General features: G+C 60.1%; 2 protein-coding genes and 1 long non-coding RNA gene across 3 annotated transcripts; 1 reads left to right on the top strand and 2 right to left on the bottom strand.

Moving 5' to 3' along the window:
* Positions 1-31: 31 nt before the first annotated feature.
* On the bottom strand, positions 32-7,848 carry SYVN1 (synoviolin 1; the record flags this gene model as incomplete). Its single annotated transcript, XM_068424788.1, has 13 exons — positions 7,797-7,848; positions 6,438-6,583; positions 6,105-6,197; positions 5,208-5,360; positions 5,077-5,125; positions 4,384-4,487; positions 4,145-4,271; positions 3,002-3,101; positions 2,843-2,908; positions 1,984-2,100; positions 706-857; positions 238-375; positions 32-145 (listed from the first exon to the last, which is right to left on the bottom strand). Coding segments are annotated over exons 2-13 (1,345 nt in total), but the record flags the coding sequence as incomplete, so codon positions are not given.
* Positions 7,849-9,137: 1,289 nt separating this feature from the next.
* On the bottom strand, positions 9,138-11,262 carry LOC137677488 (uncharacterized). The gene is made up of 3 exons (XR_011050283.1): positions 11,238-11,262; positions 9,893-9,988; positions 9,138-9,494 (listed from the first exon to the last, which is right to left on the bottom strand). It is a non-coding gene; the product is annotated as an uncharacterized lncRNA (long non-coding RNA).
* Positions 11,263-11,286: 24 nt separating this feature from the next.
* Positions 11,287-20,360, top strand: CAPN1 (calpain 1). Its single transcript, XM_068424786.1, has 23 exons — positions 11,287-11,441; positions 11,825-11,952; positions 13,908-14,175; positions 15,027-15,096; positions 15,350-15,468; positions 15,802-15,935; positions 16,015-16,183; positions 16,273-16,356; positions 16,452-16,537; positions 16,618-16,692; positions 16,786-16,946; positions 17,031-17,209; positions 17,308-17,319; positions 17,441-17,652; positions 17,725-17,764; positions 17,838-17,903; positions 17,981-18,038; positions 18,142-18,206; positions 18,327-18,395; positions 18,558-18,636; positions 18,722-18,838; positions 19,752-19,810; positions 19,891-20,360. The coding sequence occupies exons 3-23, from the start codon at positions 13,909-13,911 to the stop codon at positions 19,915-19,917; spliced, it is 2,148 nt and encodes a 715-aa protein (XP_068280887.1). The 5' UTR covers positions 11,287-11,441; positions 11,825-11,952; position 13,908; the 3' UTR covers positions 19,918-20,360.
* Positions 20,361-20,617: the final 257 nt, after the last annotated feature.

Raw genomic sequence — 20,617 nt, 5'->3', positions numbered from 1 at the left:
GTGAACCCCCCCCATCTCCCCCCCGTCTCACCGAAGAAGGGCGGCCACGGCATCCCCATCCACGGCGGGGGGAAGGGAAGCCCTGGTGCCGTCCCCGCCGCCGCGGGCTCCGATCCGGCGTTGGTGGCATCGCCAGGCCTGGCGGCTGCGGTGGGAAGAGGGGGTGAGGGCGGCGGGGGGGGGGAGGGAGCCCCACTTCGGCCGCGCCGACCCCGGGGATTCGAGGGGAGAACTCACCCGCAGCGGTGCCGGAGCTCGGCGCGGCGTTTTCGGCGCCGTTGGGCGGTTGGACGCCGGGAACCGGCGGGAAGGGAGCGACCGGCGGCCAGAAGGGAAACATCCCCGGGGGGAAGGGGGGGAGGACGCCCTGGGGGACTGCGGAGGGAGAAGAGGGCGGTGAGAGCGCCCAGATTTCGTCACCGCAGCCAGCCGGCACGCGCCGGGTCAGGTTTGGTGCCGTGTAACCGGGTTTAACCGCGCCGGCAGGGGTTCCCCCGGGCACACGCCAGCACGGGGGGGACCACCGCCAGCTCGCGCCGCTGCCCGGGGGGACTTGGCCTCCCAACCCTCTGCTCTGGCTCTTTGCTCCCCCAGCGCCGCGGTGAACAACCCCGGCACGGCCCAACCGGCGCGGTGACGGGTAACTGGTGGTCGGTGGCCCCATCACCGCGGAGGGGGGGACGTCGGGGCGCAAAGGGGACTCACAGTTGGGGGGCTGGGGAGCCTGGGGGGTCTGGGGTGGCGGTGGAGCTTGCTCCGGCGGCTCCGGAGGCGGCTGTGCCGGGAGGGAAGCGCGGAGGATGTCCATGCGGCACGTGGGACACGTCTGCTGGCGCTGGAACCACGAGCGCAGGCAGCTGGGGAGGAGACGGCGGCCGTCACCGCGCAGCGGGGGACAAAGGGCTCCCCAAAACACCCCCCACCACCACGACCACCGAGAGGGGCTGGTATTTCCCCACCGGGGACAGAACCACAGAATCAATGAGGTTGGAAGAGCCCTCGGGGCCCATCGAGTCCAACCATGGCCCTGACACCACCATGGCAACTAGCCCAGGGCACTAAGGGCCATGGCCAGGCTTTTCTTAAACCCCTCCAGAGATGGTGACTCCACCACCTCCCTGGGCAGCCCCTTCCAGTGTCTGATGACCCTTGCTGAGAAGAAATGCTTGGAAAGGAGCTTTGGGTTGGGAAGGACCTTCAAGACCATCAAGCCGTGTTGCCATGGTGGTGTCAGGGCAATGGTTGGACTCGATGACCCCAGAGGGCTCTTCCAACCTCATGGATTCTCTAAGTCCAACCATAACCCAACACTGCCAAGGCCACCACTACCCCACGTCCCTCAGCACCACATCTCCACGGCTTTTGAATCCCCCCAGAGATGGTGACTCCACCACCTCCCTGGGCAGCCCCTTCCAATGGCTAATGACCCTTGCTGAGAAGAAATGCTTCCTGATGGCCAACCTGACCCTCCCCTGGCCAAGCTTGAGGCTGTGTCCTCTTGTCCTGTTGCTGGTTGCCTGGGAGAAGAGGCCGACTGTCCGCTCCACCCTCCCTTCAGGTAGTTGTAGACTGCACTAAGGTCACCTCTGAGCCTCCTCTTCTCCAGGCTAAACACCCCCAGCTCCCTCAGCCGTTCCTCGCAGGTCAGACCCTCCAGACCCTTCACCAGCTTGGTCGCCCTCCTCTGCACTCGCTCCAACACCTCAACATCTCTCTTGGAGTGCGGGGGGTTGTGGTGGCCCAAGTCTAAGACCCAACACTTGGCCTTGTTGAACCTCACATCGTTGGTCTTGGCCCAACCTGCCCAGATCCCTCTGTAGGCCCTTTCCACCCCCCAGCCCACCCACACCCCCAACCCCGACGTCCAGATCATCGATATCGACCAGAACCGAGCCCTGGGGGCCACCACTAGTGACTGGCCACCAGTTTGGACACCGTAAAGGAGGGGCTGGGGAGCGCTGGGCCCCCCAGTTCCTCACCCACCTGGTGTGGAAGATGTGGTTGCACGGCAGGCGCTTGGCGCCCGTCACCATCTCCTCGCGGCAGATGATGCAGACGTTGTCCATGGCCTGCAGCTCCTCCGGCGTGGCGTCGGGGTAGCTGTGAGGAGTCAGGGGGGAAACACCGGGGGGATGTGGGACTTCTGGGTCCTCCCCACCACCACCCAACCCTTCCTCCTCCTCGTTATCCACCAGATTTTTGGTTAAATTATTTGGCAGGAGGAGCTTAAGTTATCCCCCAAGCCCATCACCACCCTTTAGGTGGGTCCCAAATTTGGTGGGTCTTGAGGTGGGTCCCAAAGGTGGTGGCTCTTTAGGTGGGTCCCAAACGTGGCGGGGCTTTGGGTGGGTCCCAAACGTGGTGGGGCTTTAGGTGGGTCCCAAACGTGGCGGGGCTTTGGGTGGGTCCCAAACGTGGCGGGGCTTTGGGTGGGTCCCAAACGTGGCGGGGCTTTGGGTGGGTCCCAACTGTGGCGGGGTTTTAGGTGGGTCCCAACTGTGGTGGGGCTTTGGGTGGGTCCCAACTGTGGTGGGGCTTTGGGTGGGTCCCAAACGTGGTGGGGCTTTGGGTGGGTCCCAACTGTGGCGGGGCTTTGGGTGGGTCCCAAACGTGGTGGGTCTTTGGGTGGGTCCCAAAGGTGGTGGGTTTTAGGTGGGACCCAGCTGTGGTGGGTCTTTAGGTGGGACCCAGCTGTGGTGGGTCTTTAGGTGGGTCCCAGCTGTGGTGGGGCTTTAGGTGGGTCCCACATTTGGAGGGTCTTGAGGTGGGTCCCACATTTGGAGGGTCTTGAGGTGGGTCCTAAAGGGGAAGGGGGGGAAGCGGCGTTGGCCGCGTGACTCACAGCGTGTTCATGTTGCGGATGGCCCGGCGGGACATGATGGCGTCCGTCACCGCCTTCTTGAACTGTCTGGGAGAAGACAAGGGAGCGGTGGGATGGGATGAAGGTGACAGCATGCCAGGAGCCATGGTGGAGCCGGCGGCTGCGCCAAAGTCAACTCACCTCATGGCCAAGTACATGGGGCGGATGGCGAAGAGCGGGAAGGTGTGGACCTTGATCATGATGGTCATGAAGGCCATGTAGAGGAGAACTTTGATGAAGCCTGGGGGAAAGAAGCACATCAGGGGCTTGTTCTTGGACAACCACAGGTTGGTTGAGGTGGGATGGGACCTCCAAGGTCATCTGGGTCCCGTTCTTGGACAACCACAGGCTGGTTGAGGTGGGATGGGACCTCCAAGGTCATCTGGGTCCCGTTCTTGGACAACCACAGGTTGGTTGAGGTGGGATGGGACCTCCAAGGTCATCTGGGTCCCGTTCTTGGACAACCACAGGTTGGTTGAGGTGGGATGGGACCTCCAAGGTCATCTGGGTCCCGTTCTTGGACAACCACAGGTTGGCTGAGGTGGGGTGGGACCTCCAAGATCATCTGCTCAAGTAGGTCACCAAGAGCTGCTTGTCCAAGACTGTGACCCAATGGCTTTTGAGCATCTCCAAGGATGGAGATGCCACCACCTCTCTGAGCAACCAGTCCCAGTTCTCTCAGCCTCTCCAGTCCCTTTGTTGTCTTGGTGGCTCTTCATTGGACATTCTCTAGTATCTCCCAGTCTCTCCTGGACTGGGGAGCCCAGAAGCAGACTCAGGTCTGGCCTCACCAGCCCTGATCACCTCCCTTGACCTGTTGGCAACCCTCCCAGGACACCGTTGGCCTTCGTTGTTGGCTTGTGCTCAAGCCAGTGTCCACCAGAACCCCCAGCTGAACCACTGCCCAGCGTATGCTCGTACTGGGGGTTGTGGGACTTGGCCCATCCCTTCGTTGAACCTCATGAGTTTCTTCTTGGACCATTTCTCCAGCTGGAAAAGGTCCCTCTGGATGGTGGTGTGAACCTGTGGCGCATCAGCCACCTCCTCCTGGTTTGGTGCCACCGGCGAAGCTCTGCCCTGTCATCCAGGTCATTAGCGACCACGGCTCAGACCTCTGGGTGCTGCTGAGCACCACCTAGACTCCATGTCTTCATTATTTCATGGCTAATTGAGCTTCATAACGATGTATCAAGCTCTACCAGGCCACGCCCAGATGGGAAAGCCCCCCCAGACGCCAAAATTGGGTGGGATGAGAAGAAAAAAGGGGGAAAGAGGCCAACGTACCCGTGAAAAGCTCCGTGTAGAGCATGTAGACGGCTTTGCTGTCCCAAGGGTTCTCGTTCTGCAGGTCGATGGAGTGTAGGACGTACTTGATGAAGATGGTGAGTACCATGGTCATGAGGATGGCGTACTGCGGGGAGGAAGAGCGCGGCAAGGCGGGAGGACCCGGCCCAGGAGCCGTTTGTCCGTCCCAGGGATGGACACAGAGGTTTGTCCGTCCCCAAGGGGAAGCCACCTCCTACCTCGAAGCCGAAGACGAGCTGGACAGAGGCTCCTCGCGTGAGGATGCTGTGGTAGGCGTGGCCAACGAAGAGGAAATCCAGGATTCCCAGGAGGAACATCAGGGCTGCGGCGGGGAAACGGAACCGGGATGAGATAACGAGGAGAGGAGATAACGAACCAAGGAGATAACGAGCCCCAGGGTGGGGGGAGAGCCCCAAAACCTAAAGCTCTGAGGGTCACACCCCGGCACACATCCCTCCAGAAGAGCGGGACCCTTGAGGAGCATCGGTCCCAAATGGCTTCTGTGCTAATCAAGAGCTAAATTAATGCGGCCCGCTAACGAGGCTGGCTCGTTTGAAGCTCCCTCTGCTTCGAGCCACGTCTTGTGTCCTTGTGTCTCACCAAAAACACCCCAATTCCCTCAAAAGATGATTTTTATGTCCCTAAATCCCCTTCTCCAGCAGCAGGAATATATTTAGGTGTGGAGCCTGAGCTCGTTAAACCCCAGCAACCCCATTAACTCCCTTCGTTAACGAGACCGCCCTGATAAGGTTTATCAAGCGCACGCTTGGCTGCACCAGGTTCTTCCCCAGTCATATGCAAAGGCGTTGCCAAAATTATCTCTCCTGAGCAGCTGCCGGCGCCGTGCCGACAGCAAAGCACCCACGGCCGGGCAGGATCGGGCCCAGCGTGGAGGACAGCGAGGTACTCACAGACGATACGGAAGTGGAAGAGCCAGGAGATGTTGGGGCTCCTCTCCATCTGCAGAAGAGGGGGACAAAGGGTTGAGGTTTTCCCAAAAAAAGGCTTTTTTCCACCCGTTTTCTCACCCCCCGGCACTCACAAAGTCCACCCGGTCTTCAGCCAACCAGTGGAAGCACTTGAGGAAGAGGAGGAGGGTGAAGAGGGCCACGAAGCGAGGGCTGAAGTCGTCCCTGAAGACGGTGAAGGCCAGGCAGGTCTCTGTCACGGCGTACCACGACCGCTCGAGGAGGTGCTGCGGGGATGAGGGGGGCGCTGAGGGGTGGTGGGGGGCAAAATCCCCCCCAAAATGGCACCAAAGGCCTCTCAGGGTTCAAAATCCCCCCAAAATGGCACCAAAGGCCTCTCAGGGTTCAAAAACCCTCCCAAAAGGGCACCAAAGGTCTCTCAGGGTTCAAAATCCTCCACAAAAGGGCACCAAAGGCCTCTCAGGGTTCAAAATCCCCCCCAAAATGGCACCAAAGGCCTCTCAGGGTTCAAAATCCCCCCCAAAATGGCACCAAAGGCCTCTCAGGATTCAAAATCCCCCAAAAATGGCAGCAAAGGCCTCTCAGGGTTCAAAATCCCCCCCCCAAAAGGGCACCAAAGGCCTCTCAGGGTTCAAAATCCCTCCCAAAACAGCACCAAAGGCCTCTCAGGGTTCAAAATCCCCCCAAAATGGCACCAAAGGCCTCTCAGGGTTCAAAATCCCCCCAAAATGGCACCAAAGGCCTCTCAGGGTTCAAAATCCCCCCCAAAATGGCACCAAAGGCCTCTCAGGGTTCAAAATCCCCCCCAAAATGGCACCAAAGGCCTCTCAGGGTTCAAAATCCTCCACAAAAGGGCACCAAAGGCCTCTCAGGGTTCAAATCCCCCCAAACCCCTCCGTATCTGCACGTCCCTGCGGCCTCCAACCCCCCCAACAGCCCCGACGTCACCTCCAGCACCGGCTCTACCCACCCCCGGCGCCGAATTTAAACCGTTCCCCGCCGTCGCTCACCTCCATCTCCGCCGCCCGCAGCTGCCCGAAAAACACCTTGCCCATAAATTTACCCAGGAGAAAAACCAACACAAAGGCCTGGATGTAGAGAACCTGCGGGGAGAACAAACGGGGAGGGGAAGGATCGGCGCCGTGGCGGCTCTCGGGGGGTCTCTGGCGTTTTCGGTGAGCGCCGTTAAACCGAAACGGACCCGTTTGGGTCACCGAAAGCAGAAGTGAGCCACGCCGGGAGCTCCCCTGCGCTGCGCCACGAAGCTGCCAGGCTCGTTTCCATCCCCTCCTCCAGCCGTGTGGATTAATTACCCACTGCTAATTGATTAATTAGGTACTTACGGCCATGCTGGGGCTGGATTTGGTGAGATAAACCACGGTGGGATAGAACTGGTGCTTCACGTAGTAGGCGTGAGCCACCACCGCCGTCGTCAGCGCCAGGCTCCCCGCCATCACCACCGCCGTGCAGAGCATCGCCCCGGCTGCGCCTGCCACGGTAAAAACCATCAAACCACACCAAAAAAGGGATTTTCCCTAAAAAAAACTCCACTATTTGGTGTAAAATCAGGGATTAAACGGCCGCCCTCACATCTTGAAACCCCTTTTTGGGGGGATTTCTGAGCCCGACAGGAAAATAAGACCTAAAACTAACGATGCCGCCAACGAGTTGATCTTTTTTAACCCGCTAACGATTCCTGCGAGGCACAAAAAATGTGCAGCTTCAAACGGAGCTTTTCTGCCCCAAAAACGCTCCCAGCAGCGCCGCCAGCCCGTGTCCTACATACACGGCGCCGCTGCCTGCCGTGTCCCCACGTCCCTTCTCCCGTGTTTCCCGATGTCACCTCCTTGCCCCCAGCTCTCCCCCAAGTGCCACGGCCTTGGCGCTGTCCCCAGCTCTCCCCACCTCATCCCCCCGCCCGGGGGGGCCAGACCCCCCCCCACATCACAGCACCTCTCTGTCCACCCTCCACATGTCCCCCTCCCCACTCCCACCCCCTCAGGTGACAGCCCACCCCTCCTCTAGCCCCAACTCCTATCCCCCCACTCCCCCTAACACCCCCCTGCCCCACCGGGTCCCCCCACATCTCTCCTCACATCCCCTATCCCCCCCAAATCCCCCATCTCCCCCCTCACCCCACACTCTGCCCCACTGCAGGCCCCAAACCCCATGTTCCCCCCTCACATCCCCCTTCTCTCCACGTGTCCCCCACGTCCCCACCTCCGTGTCCCAGCCCTCCAGGTGCCCCACAACTCCCTATGCCCCCCCCAGCCCTCTAGGTGCCCCCCACATCCCTGTACCCCCTTCCCAGCCCTCCAGCTGCCCCCCCATGTCCCTGTGCCTCCCACGTCCCTATGTCCCCCCCAGCCCCCCCGGTGCCCCCCATGTTCCTGTACCCCCCCCCCAGCCCTCCAGGTGCCCCTCTCAGCCCTCCTAGTGCCCTCCATGTCCCTGTACCCCACCCGCCCTCCATGTGCCCCCCCAGACCTCCAGGTGTCCCCCATGTCCCTGTGCCCCCCCCCAGCCCTCCAGCTGCCCCCCATAACCGCGCCCCTCCTCTCACGCCCCCTACTCCACCAGGGCCCCAACATGTCACCGGGCCCCCCACGTCCCCTTGGGCCCCCCCTTCGCTCCGGCTCCATCCCAAGCCCTCCCGGTGCTCCCCCCTCCCTCAGGCCCCGATGTCGCCCCCCCGCACTCACTGGGATCGCTCCCCGCCGCCGCAGCCCCGCTCCGGCCGCTCCCCCACCGGAAGCGCCTCACAGCGCGACACCTCACTTCCGCCCGGGCTGCACCACCCGGGGAGGGGGGATTCAGGGAGGGGGTCACTTCCCCACTGCTCCCCCTCCCCACTCGCTCCCCCATAACGGCTCCTCCCGAGGGACATGCTGAGGGTCCCCCTTCCCCGTCTGCCCCCCACGCGCGGCGTGGGGGAGCCACGAACCCCTCAAACCCGCTGGGCTCCCCCCCAAGCCCGCACTTGGTACAGTCCGTGCTGCCCTGAAGCTGGCGCTTGGGTGGGCGGGAACGCCAAGGGTCCCGTGTCTCGCTCTGATTGGCCAGCCCCAGCGCCGCTCGGCCAATCAAAAAAATCCCCCACGGGGTGCCGCTTAATCAGCGGCTGTTGCTAGGCGAGGGGCGGCAGGCGGCGATGAGTTGCGCTCGGCCTCAGCCCTCCCCGCTCTCCTCACGGCGCGGCCTTGGCGGGGGGCAATAACCCCCCATTCCCCTTTCGCGGGCTGGCGGCAAGCCCCCAGTCCCCCTCAGCCACCTGTGGAGACCCAAATTTGGCCAGATTTGCCTTTTTTTTTGCCCCTTTTTCATACCTTACATCACACACGTCACACTCGATGGGTTTGGGTCCCTTCTAGGTTCTTCACAGCCCTTTTCTTCCCGTTTTTTCCCTCAAAAAAACCCCAAACCCCTCACCCGGCCCCGCGGGGGGCAACGCACGCTCTGCCTCCACCCCACCCTTCACACTTGCCCCCCTCACAGAGCCCAGCCTATCAGCGACGCCTCCTCCGCCGCTTCGCGCCTGTGATTGGCTAGCATCGCCCACCATCCCGCCTTCCCGCCTTTGACGGGCAGCGGCGGGTGAGGGTGGGGAGCGGGGGGGTGGTGGCCTCTTCCTCCTCCGCGTTCTGATTGGCTGGCGACGCGGGCGCACAGCCTATAGAAGAGGACGCCCGGCGGAGGGGCGGGGCTATCTTGGCTCCTCCCCTTCTCACGCGCTCGGCTGCGGCGGGAGGAAAAGGGCGGGAGGAAAAGGGCGGGAAGAGCGCACGGGCGCAGCGCGGTCCCGTCGTCGCTCCCTCAGGCGATTTCTCTGCTTTCCCCCATTTCTGAGGGGAAAAAGGGGGCGCCGTGAGGTAAAATTGCTCCCTTCCACCTTGTTTGCTGAGGGGAGACTGAGCCTTAGCACCGTGAGGTGAAAACAACACGGTAAATCCTTTTATTTTCCCTTTTCTCCTTGTTATATGAGGGAACAATGCGGCTCAGTGCCTCGTATCCATCGTGGTGAGGGAAGAGGGTTTTTAGGGGAACATGGAGGGGGGGACTTCAAGCTCTGAGAGCTCTGCTGTCCCCATGTACTATGTCCTTTTAATCCTGCTTGGGGATCAAAGGAGAGGAGGCAAGTGCAGCCCTTTAATTGTTCTGTTTGCTTGGGAAATCCTCTGAGGAGGGAGAGAGAGGAGGATTACACCCCTTTTACCTCATTGAAGCCAAATTTTGGTGCCCCTGAGCACAAATAAACTGTTTTGAGCAGGAGGATGCACTAACATAGGAGTAAAAATGCTCTTTTCTTATAATTCATGCTGATTTTTGAGGAAATATCTTCACATTCCAAGGAGGTGGCAAGCCATGCCTTAGCTGAGTGATGGTAATCCTACTGAAGCGCCCTGAAATGAGAAATAAAAAAGGATTTTTAGTATTTTCTCAATAGTTTTCAGGGTGGTTGTTGAGCGGCTGTGGAGGCGAGACGTGTCCCTTCTCCCCGTGGTGCCGGTTCATTTAGGTTGGTTGCCCACCACTGACTACACCCGCATCAACCTCTTCACCACCCTGTACGTACCCTGAGGTGACCTTGTTAACAAAGCAGGGCCTCTAACGAAGCCCCTTGCTCACTAACGAAGCGGTGCTCTAAAGATGCCATTAAATCTCCCCCAAAAGTGGGTTAAACCACAAACCCGAGCCCTCACGGAGCTCCCCAAGCTGCCTCATCCCCTTCCCATTATCCCCACTTGCCAAATGGCCCCAAATCCCCTGAATTCACCTCATTTCCCCCCCTCGCAGGTACCTGGCGAATGACGTGGAGGAGGATGAGGAGGAGCACGAGGCCCAGATCTTCCCCTGGGCGCTGGGCTGACGCTGGCGTCGCTTTTTGCCCCGGTTCCTGGGAGTTACTGGGAGTTACTGGGCGGCCGTCAGCCGGCACTGCGGCGAGGTCAGTGCCAAAACACACCCAAAATCCCTTAATCTTACCCCAAAAAAATCCTTAGAGACCCCTACCCCCCAAAAAAAATCCTTAAAGATGCCCAAAATAAAAAAAAAAAAAAGAAATTAAATATGAATTTTTAGGGCATTTGCCGCTATTTGTGCTGAAAAACGTCTGTTTTTTCTGAAAATTGCCCTTTTTTAAGGTTATTTAGGGGGGTTTTAGGGTCAGGCAAGTCGCACCCCTTGGCACAGAGTGGGGGATGGCCCTCTGCACGTCACACACGTGTTCAGGCCCCCTGCACACGTGTTCCCTGTGTGTCCTGGCCCTCCGCACATGTATGTGCCCTGTGTGTCCTCACCTTGTGCACATGTCCCAACTCTCAGCACATGCATGTCCCATGTGTGTCCCCTCTGCACACACGTGTGTCTGTCCCAGATCTCTACACATCTATGTCCCACGTGTCCCAGCCCTCTGCACACACCTCCCATGCATGTCCCAGCCCTCTACATGTGTCTGACATGTCTCAGCCCTCTACATGTGTCCCACGCATGTCCCAGCCCTCTGCACATGCATATCCCACACATGTCCCAGCCCTGTACAGACATGTCCCACAGGTGCCCCAGCCCTCTACATGTGTCCCAGCCCTCTGCATGCATGTCCCATATATGTCCAAGACCTCTACATGTGTCCCATGTGTCCCAACCCTCTGCACACATCCCTGTGTGCTCTAGCTCTATGCACGCGCCCCATGCATGTCCCAGCCCCCTACACGTGTCCCATGTGTGTCCCACCCCTCAACCCACACATGTCCCACGTATGTCCCAGCCCTCTTCATGTTCCCCCATGTGTGTCCCAGCCCTCTACACGTGTCCCATGCGTGTCCCACCCCTCAACCCACACATGTCCCACGTGTGTCCCAGCCCTCTGCATGTTCCCCCATGCGTGTCACAGCCCTCTACGCTCATGTTTCTTCATGTGTCCCAGCCCTCTGTACATGCGTGTCCCATGTGTGTCCCAGCCCTCTACACACACCTCCCACACATGTCCCACGCGTGTCCACCCCCGGCACACGCCTGTGCCCGCGGCCCCGCCCCCCCACCCCCCGCAATGCGGCGACAAACGCACCCACCAGACCCAAACCCCTCCGAACCGGCCCCAGAAACGCCGCGGGGCGCCCCCGAGCCCCAAAATCCCGCAGTTTTACCCCATTTCCCCCCTGCCAGGCCCCGGGGTGGGGGGGGAGGAGCGGCGCAGGGAGGAGCTTTGGCAGAGGCGAGGAGGGGGGGGATGGCCCCGGCCTCGCCCTCCTGCTCCAGGAAGCTTTGAGCTACAAATACACATCTTTTTTTTTCCTTGTTTTACCCAAAAGCGGCGAGTTTGGGAGCGTGTGTCCCCCCCCCGCAGCGAGGTACGTCCCCGTGTCCCCCCGGGAGGTGACACCCCCCCTGGGTGCCCGGCAGCGGGGTGACAAGGGGGGGTGGGGGGGGCGCTTCCCCTCTCCTCAACTTTATGGCCCTGCGCTGCCGGATTGGGGGAAAAAATGAGGAAAATGGGCAAAACTCATAATTTGGCCCCATTTTGCTCCGTTCTCACACCCAGGAAGGGGTTGGGGGGTGGGGGGGGTCCTGAGCCCCGCGCCCCAGCCCCCTTTTAACCAGAAAAGAGGCTTTTTGGGATTAAATCCGCATTATGGGGGGGGAATTGGGGTATTTTTTGTGGGTTTTTATGGTTTTGCTCAAAATTGGGTGTCTTTCTCTCTTTTTTTACTCATTTTCGGTGGTTTCTTCCCAGCACGACAGGAGGGGACGCGGCCGCTGAGGTGTCACCGTCACCGGGCCGAGCCTTCGCCCCTCCGGCACCTGCCGGGCCCTGGAAACGGGGTGAAAAGAGGCGATTTCTGTCCTGCTCACCCAAAAAGTGTATGTGGGGAGGGGCTCGGGGCGGGGGGGGGGGTTGTGCAGGGAAATGGAGGGGGTCCCGGGGTGGGGGGTGTCCTCGTTAACGGGGAACCTCGTTACCAAGAACCTCGTTAACGGGGAAAGTCGTTAACGGGCCTCTCGTTAACGGGGGGGAGGAGGAGCGCAGCGAAGCGCCCCGTGAGCTAGGCCGCCATCGCGCCCCCCCAAAAAGCTGCTGTGGGGGTGGAGGGGGGTTAAGGACTCCCCCCCCCATCCCCCAACCCGAATTTTGGGGACAATTCGTCCTTTTTTGGGGCATAATCTGAACGCAGACACGTTTTTAGGGTGTCTCTGAACCCCCCCGAGGGCTGCGCTAGGTTTTGGGGTGACGGGAGCCCCCGCTGCGTTCAGCCGCGTTTGTGGGGGGCAACATCCGTGTCACCTTTCTGTCGCTCCCTCAGCGGTTCTAATTAGCGCCTAATTAAGCTCCCCAATGCTTAATTAAACTCCCCAACGCTTAATTAAGGCCTTTAGGGGTTGAACACGGGCCCGGCAGCGGCGCTCGGGGCTGCGCCGGCGGGGAGCGGCCGTGACACACACCCCGACTTGCAGGACCTGTTTTGGGGCCGTTTCCCCGCGTTTCCTCGGCGTTCGGGGCTCCCCCGGGGCCGGAACCATCCGGAAAAAAAAGGTTTTTCCTCTTCCCGCGGGGCCGTTTCGAGGTTAAACCCAACTATTTTGGGCCCGCTCAGGTTACAGGCAGCGAGCAGCTGCCGCGGGGGTTGCCGAGGGCGGCAGCGCTTCCCTGCCCCCTTAATTCCCTCTTTTTTACCCCGAAATCGCAGCACGTTTAGTTCAAAATCACCCCGATCGCCCCCAGCCCTGCGCCGCTCGGGCAGGACCCCGAATTTGGGGCAGTTCTGGTGCTTTTTAGCATTTCCCCCCTCAAAATAAGATCTCTGCGGGGTCATCGTCAGCGCCTGGGTTTAATAAAACCCAACCGCGGGGTTATTTTGGGGTCAAAATCCTCCTTTTTCTGTCGAGCCGCTCGCAGTGGGGATCCCAACGCAGACCCAAAACCCTGCAAAAATGCCCCAAATCCCCCCAAAATGCCCCAATCCCCCCCAATCCCCCCCAATCCCCCCCAAATCCCCCCAAATGCCCCAACCCCCCCAAATCCCCCCCAACCCCCCCAAACCCCCCCCCAAACCCCCCCAAACCCCCCCAATCCCCCCCAAATGCCCCAAATCCCCCAATCCCCCCCAAATCCCCCCCAAATGCCCCAAATCCCCCAATCCCCCCCAATCCCCCCCAAATGCCCCAAATCCCCCAATCCCCCCCAAATCCCCCCCAAATCCCCCAAATCCCCCAAACCCCCCCAATCCCCCCCAAACGCCCCCAATCCCCCCCAATCCCCCCCCAATCCCCCCCCAATCCCCCCCCAATGCCCCCAATCCCCCCCAAATCCCCCCCAAATCCCCCCAAATGCCCCAAATCCCCCCCAAAATCCCCCAAAATCCCCCAAATCCCCCCATATGCCCCAGCCCCCCCAATCCCCCCCCAATCCCACCCCAATCCCCCCCAATCCCCCCAAAATGCCCCAGCCCCCCCAATCCCCCCCCAACCCCCCCAAACCCCCCAAATCCCCCCAAAATGCCCCAAACCCCCCCAAAATCCCCCCCCAAAACACCCGCCAAGGTCGGGGTACGCGGCTCTACAAACCCCCCCCGTTTCCTCTCAGGCACCCCGCAAACGAGGCTGCGCTAATTACCTGTCGTTAGATCCCCCCCTGCTAACGAGAGACGCCTTTAAACACGCTCATTATCCTCCCCGTGATTTAATTAAGGCGCCCCCCGCCTTCGTCCTGGCGTGAGGGAGAGGCCGTGGCGCGGGGCAGCGGCACCGCGGAGATAAACGAGGCCGCAACGCACCGATTAACGCTCGTTTTTTCCCGATTCCCCGTGTTTTCTCCCCAGGATGGCGGAGGAGCCCATCGTGCCCGTGTACTGCACCGGCGTCTCGGCGCAGGTTCAACGGCAGCGGGCGAAGGCGTTGGGCTTGGGGCGGCACGAGAACGCCGTGCGGTACCTGGGGCAGGACTACGAGCGGGTGGTGGAGGAATGCCGCCGCTCCGGCGCCCTCTTCCGCGACCAAACCTTCCCGCCGGCCCCCGCCTCCCTCGGCTTCCGCGAGCTCGGCCCCGGCACCGCCAAAACCCACGGCGTCCAGTGGAAGAGGCCGACGGTGAGCCGCGGCGTTAACGAGGCCACGCTAATGACAGACAAACTGGTTGCCCCGGGGCTTGGCTGGGGGGACTCTTCGATGGCCCAGAGAGTGGTGGGGAACGGGGTCAAGGCCAACGTGGTGGCCCCCAGGGCTCGGTGCTGGTCGATATCGATGATCTGGACGTCGGGGTTGAGTTGCCCCCGCGGTGAATGTGCAGCTGACCCCAAGCTGGGTGGGGTGGGGGTCTGCTGGGGGGTGGGAAGGGCCTACAGAGGGGTCTGGCCAGGTTGGGCCAAGACCAATGGTGTGAGGTTCAACAAGGCCAACGGCTGGGTCTTGCGCTTGGGCTACCACAACCCCACGCAGGGCTACAGGCTGGGGGAGGAGGGGTTGGAAAGAGCCCTGGGGGTGCTGATGGACAGCCCAGGCTGAACATGAGCCAGCAGCGTGCCCAGGTGGCCAAGAAGGCCACCAGCATCCTGGCCTCTGTTAGGACCAGTGTGGCCAGCAGGACTAGGGAAGGGATCTGGAAGGGGCTGCCCAGGGAGGTGGTGGAGTCACCATCTCTGGAGGGGTTGAAGACAAGACTGGCCATGGCACTTAGTGCCCTGGTCTAGTTGCCATGGTGGTGTCATGGCCATGGTTGGACTCGATGGGCCCAGAGGGCTCTTCCAACCCCATTGATTGATTGATTCTGTAATTAACGGCGTTGGGAGGGGGCGTGCTTTGCCGGTTGGGTTTTAATTCCTTTGCTGCCATCGTTACCGTGGCAAACTCCACCCCGTGGTGAGGAAAAAAAGGTAAATATCCAAATTTTGGTGAATTTTGGTGACGGAATTGGGGGCGTCTCCCCCCCTCTCACCCCGCAGGAGCTGTGTCGGCACCCGCAGTTCATCGTGGACGGGGCGACGCGCACCGACATCTGCCAGGGAGCGCTGGGTAGGCAGCGCCAGCGCGGCGGCTTTCCTCATTTTCTCTATTTTTGGCCTCAAAATGGAGATTTTTGGGGGTGGTTTCACCAAATCGAGGCGTGTTTGTGCGCCGTGGCTGGTACCACCGCGCACAACCTCTCACCAACGGAGCCTCCGCGGCTTCCCCCGCTCAGGGGGCATAAAAACCCTACGGGCAGGTGCCGAGTGACCAGAAAATTGCCTTTTTTACCCCAAAACTGAGAGGAAACCGGTGCCCGCAGGTGACTGCTGGCTGCTGGCGGCCATCGCCTCCCTCACGCTCAACGAGACCCTCCTGCACCGCGTGGTGCCGCACGGGCAGAGCTTCCAGCACGGCTACGCCGGCGTCTTCCACTTCCAGGTGAGACGCTTCAACCCCCCCCCGCCAAATTTTGGGGGCTCCCCCCACCCCATTTTGGGGCTCCCCCCACCCCATTTTGGGGGCTCCCCCCACCCATTTTGGGGCAAATCAGGCTCTTTCCACCCCAAATTCCCGCTGGGTTCACCTCCCGGTGAGGTGCTGCCGGGCCGGTGCCGCCGCCGTCTCCCTGATGAACCACCCCCATGGGATATGCCCCCTGAGACCCAAAAATGGGTGTTTTCACCCCAAAACATCACTCCCTGGATTAAAAAAAGGGGGTGTTTACCTTCGGCCTCGCCGCCTCCTCCTCCTCCTCGCCCCCCCTCCTTCCAGATCTGGCAGTTCGGCGAGTGGCTCGACGTGGTCGTGGATGACTACCTGCCCACCAAGGATGGCAAGCTGCTCTTCGTCCACTCCGCCGAGGGCACCGAGTTCTGGAGCGCCCTCCTGGAGAAAGCCTACGCCAAGTGCGCCCCCAGCCCCTTCCCCCTTTTCATTTTGGGGTGAAACCCCCCAAAAACGGTCCAAATTCCTCCCGCCGCCCAGGGTGAACGGCTGCTATGAGGCGCTGGCGGGCGGCAGCACCTCGGAGGGCTTCGAGGACTTCACGGGCGGCGTGACGGAGTGGTACGACCTGCGCCAGCCCCCGGGCGACCTCTACCACATCATCCTCAAGGCGCTGGAGCGCGGCTCCCTGCTCGGCTGCTCCATCGACGTGAGGGGCCTTTTTTGGGGTCAAAAAGCCCGTTTTTGGGGTCTTTTACCCAGCGTTAACGCCGCCGCCGCCGTCTCGTTTCCTGGCAGATAACGAGCGCCTTCGACATGGAGGCGGTGACGTTCAAGAAGCTGGTGAAGGGACACGCGTACTCGGTGACGGGGGCCAGGCAGGTGAGAGGCGACGCCGTTTTGGGGAGAAAACGGCGCGTTTTGGGGCAAAAATGGCGCTTTTTGGGTCACACAAACCCTGACGGCGCCGTTCGCAGGTCAACTACCGCGGGCAATCCCTGGGCCTCATCCGGATGCGCAACCCCTGGGGGGAAGTGGAGTGGACGGGACCCTGGAGCGACAAGTGAGGAGCGCGAGGCTTCGTTAGCGTTAATTAATGAAGCGGCTCGGCCGCCGCGGCTGAGACCCGTTTGCCGCCCGCAGCTCGTCCGAGTGGAACGCGGTGGAGCCGGCGCTGAGGCAGCAGCTGATGGTGAAAATGGAGGACGGGGAGTTTTGGTGAGCGAAAAGTCGTTAAAAAACCCTTTTCCTGGTTGTTTTGCACCAGGAAAAGAGGGGAAACGCCCACTCCCGCCCTTCCTCTTCCTCCAGGATGTCCTTCCGGGATTTCCTGCGGGAATTCACCCGCCTGGAGATCTGCAACCTCACCCCGGACGCGCTCCAGTCCCGCAAATTCCGCAAGTGGAACACGCGGCTCTACGACGGCACGTGGCGGCGCGGCAGCACGGCCGGCGGCTGCAGGAACTACCCCGGTGGGCGGTGGCGGCGGGGGGAGTTTGGCCTCAAAACCGGCAGTTTTGGTATCAATTTAATCTTTTTTTCTCTTCTTTTTTCAGCCACTTTCTGGATAAATCCGCAGTTCAAGATCCAGCTGGAGGAGGTGGACGACGACGGGGACGAGGGCGGGCGGCGCGAGCCCGGCTGCAGCTTCCTGCTGGCGCTGATGCAGAAGCACCGGCGCCGCGAGCGCCGCTACGGCAAGGACATGGAGACCATCGGGTTCGCCGTCTACGAGGTAACCGCGGCACCCGGCGTCCCCTGGTGTCCCCTGGTGTCACCCGGCGTCCCCCGGCGTCCCCCGGCATCACCGTGCGCCCTCACCTCTCCCCGCAGGTTCCTCCTGAGGTGGGTGCGACTCGCCGGCGGCCATAACGATCCCCGTTACCGTAACGCTGACCCGGGAAAGGCGGCGGGTGTTTTTGGGGTGTTTTTGGGGTTATTTGGGTGGTTTTCTGTACCCCGGCAGCACGTGGGGAAATCCGGCGTCCACCTGAAGCGGGATTTCTTCCTGGCCAACGCCTCGCGCGCCCGCTCCGAGCAGTTCATCAACCTGCGGGAAGTGAGCACGCGGTTCCGGCTCCCGCCGGGGGAATACATCGTGGTCCCCTCCACCTTCGAACCCAACAAGGAAGGAGACTTCGTCCTCCGCGTCTTCTCCGAGAAGAAAGCCGGCACCGAGTAAGAGACGCCTCGTTAACGCTAACGAGCCCCGGCGACGCGCGAGGCCAAACTCCTTTGTTATCTCCGCAGGGAAATGGACGACAAGATCCAGGCGACGCTCCCGGATGAGGTGAGGGGGGTGGGCGACCCCGGCGGGTGCCGCGGCGTCGCCTTTTTACCAAAACAGCCGTTTTTCCCCTCAGAAAGTGCTCTCCGAAAGCCAAATCGACGACAACTTCAAGCAGCTCTTCAAGCAGCTGGCGGGGGCGGTAAGGGGGGGCCGGCGGTGGTGGGACACCAGTGACACCGGTAGCGGGTGACCCACCCCGTCTGCTCCCTCCCGTAGGACATGGAGATCAGCGTCACGGAGCTTCAGACCATCCTCAACCGCATCATCAGCAAACGTGAGCGGCCGGGCGGGGTGTTGGGGGTCACCGTGACCCCCCCCCGACCCCGTTAATTGTCATTTAACTCGTTAACACAAATAAACCACCCGATTCTTTGCAGATAAAGATCTCCGGACCAAAGGCTTCAGCACGGAGTCGTGCCGCAGCATGGTCAACCTCATGGATGTATCCTCCACCGCCACGGGGGGGGGCGGGTTTGGGGTGGGGGGACCCCACTGCCCCCCGGGGGGGTCACACCACCCCCCACCCACCCCCCCCTTTCCTTAACCCCCGTCCACCCCGTAGAAAGACGGCAACGGGAAGCTGGGGCTGGTGGAGTTCAACGTCTTGTGGAACAGGATCCGCAACTACCTGGTGGGTCTGGGGGCGGGTTTGGGGGGGAACGGGGGGTTTTGGGGTGGAACGGGGGGTTTTGGGGTGGAACGGGGGGGTTTTGGGGTGGAACGGGGGGGTTTTGGGGTCTCTCTCCTCAGGGGTGACCCCCCTTTTTGGGGGGGGGGGGGGGTCGCCTCGCAGGCCATCTTCCGCAAGTTCGACCTGGACAAGTCGGGGAGCATGAGCGCCTACGAGATGCGGCTGGCGCTGGAAGCGGCAGGTCAGCGCCTCGCCCCGGCAATTAACCCCCGGGGGATTCATTAACACCACCAGGGTTTAATTAAGGGTTTTTTTGTCCTAAAAAGGCTATAAATTAAACAAAAAACTGCACGAGCTGCTCATCACCCGCTACGCAGAGCCCGACCTGGCCATCGACTTCGACAACTTCGTCTGCTGCCTCGTGCGCCTGGAGACCATGTTCCGTGAGCGACGCTGCCCGCTCCCCAAAAACCACCATTTTGGCCCATCCTGCCCCGTTTCCTCCAGAATTTAACAGGAAAAAATGGGGAAAAACTGGATTTAAAATATTTTTGTTTTCCCCTACTTTCCTCATTCAATTCTGGGGAAAAGTTGGAAAAACCCCACAGAAGTTAAGGGGAAAAATGGAAAACCCCACAACACTTAGCAGGAAACCCCAAAAAAGCAGGATTTAAGCTGAAAATGTAGAAAATACTCATTTTTTTTTTTCTGTTAAATCCTGTTTTCCAACTTTTCCTGTTAAACCCTGCTGCTTTTTTGCACTTCTGAACAGAAAACTGGGGGTTTTCCAACGTTTTCACCTTAAACCGTGCTGTGTTTTCCAACTTTTCCTTTAAATCCTGCGCTTTTTTTCACTTTTTTTGTTAAATTCTGCAGTTTTCCCCTCAACTCCTGATGGGTTTTTCCAGATTTTCCCAGAATTTAACTTTTCCACAGAGTGGAAAGGAAAAAATTGGAGAAAAACCCACAGGCTTTAACAGGAAAAGTGTTTTTTTTCCTGACTTTCCCCCTTAAATCCTGCTCAGTTTTTCTAATTTTGCCCCTTAAATCCTGCTGTTTTTTTCCCAGCTTTTCCCCTTAAATCTTGCCTCATTTTCCTCATTTTTCCCCTTAAATCCTGCCTTTTTTTTCCAACTTCTTCTTAAATCCTTCCTCGTTTTCCTCATTTTTCCCTTAAATCCTGCTGTTTTTTCCCAGCTTTTCCCTTTAAATATTTCCTTGTTTTCCTAATTTTTCCCCTTAAATCCTTCCCCGTTTTTCTAATTTCCCCCCTTAAATCCTGCTGCTTTTCCCCACTTTTCCCCTTAAATCCTGCCCCATTTTCCCCCTCAAACCACCCCCTTTCCCTCCCCGCAGGGTTTTTCCAAGCCATGGACGTGGACCAGGACGGCGTCGTCACCTTTGACTTGCTGCAGGTACCTGCGGGTGCTGCGGGGGGCTGACACCCGCCGACACCCCTCACACCTTCATCATCCTCCTCCTCCTCCTCCCGCAGTGGCTACAGCTCACCATGTTCGCCTGACCCGACCCCCGGCCCTCCACGTGCCTTCGCCGCGGGAGCCCACGAGAACCACGCCGGTTTTTCCCTTTTTTTAGGCTTTTTTCAGCATAAAAGAGGGGACGGGGGGTGGGGGGGTGAAGGTGTCGCGCCCACCCCCAACCGGGCCACGGGGCTCCCCGCCGCGTGCTTTGCCAAAGAAACACTCCTCGCCTCGCCTCTCGCACGGCTCTTTTGGGGGGAATTCTCACATTTTTTGTGCCTTTTTGAGCCCCCCAGGGGGGTGACACCGGGTCTCACCCAAGGTCCGGGCCCTCCGATGTGACCGCCATCGCCTCTCGCTTCCGCGCTCTTTCTCAGCGCCTCAGTCAGGGATCTTCTGCCTACCGGGTGCCATAATGGTGGTTTTTTTAATTGTATAAGTTAAAAATAAGGGAAAAAAAACAAGAAACGTTATTAAAATCAAAGCTCTTCTCCTGCCGGTCCTTTTCCCCTCCCTCCAGCTTCCAGCTTTACCTCAGGGTGAATCCCAGGAGCGCCAGTGCTCGACGCGACGCTTTTACCACCCAGATGCAAAAAAAACCCCACAGCTAATGTATGTTAAGAGCTTAGAAATGGGGATTTTTGGTTGTTCTATATAAAAACCCACCTTGCGGCAGGGTCCTGGGGAGGGGGGCTGCAGGATGAGGCTGCTGTGGCCTCAATGGGGTTGAAGAGGCGTGAG

This window comes from Nyctibius grandis, unplaced genomic scaffold (assembly GCF_013368605.1).
Source record: "Nyctibius grandis isolate bNycGra1 unplaced genomic scaffold, bNycGra1.pri scaffold_81_arrow_ctg1, whole genome shotgun sequence".
Taxonomy (NCBI): domain Eukaryota; kingdom Metazoa; phylum Chordata; class Aves; order Nyctibiiformes; family Nyctibiidae; genus Nyctibius; species Nyctibius grandis.
This window is presented reverse-complemented; position numbering and strand designations above follow the sequence as displayed.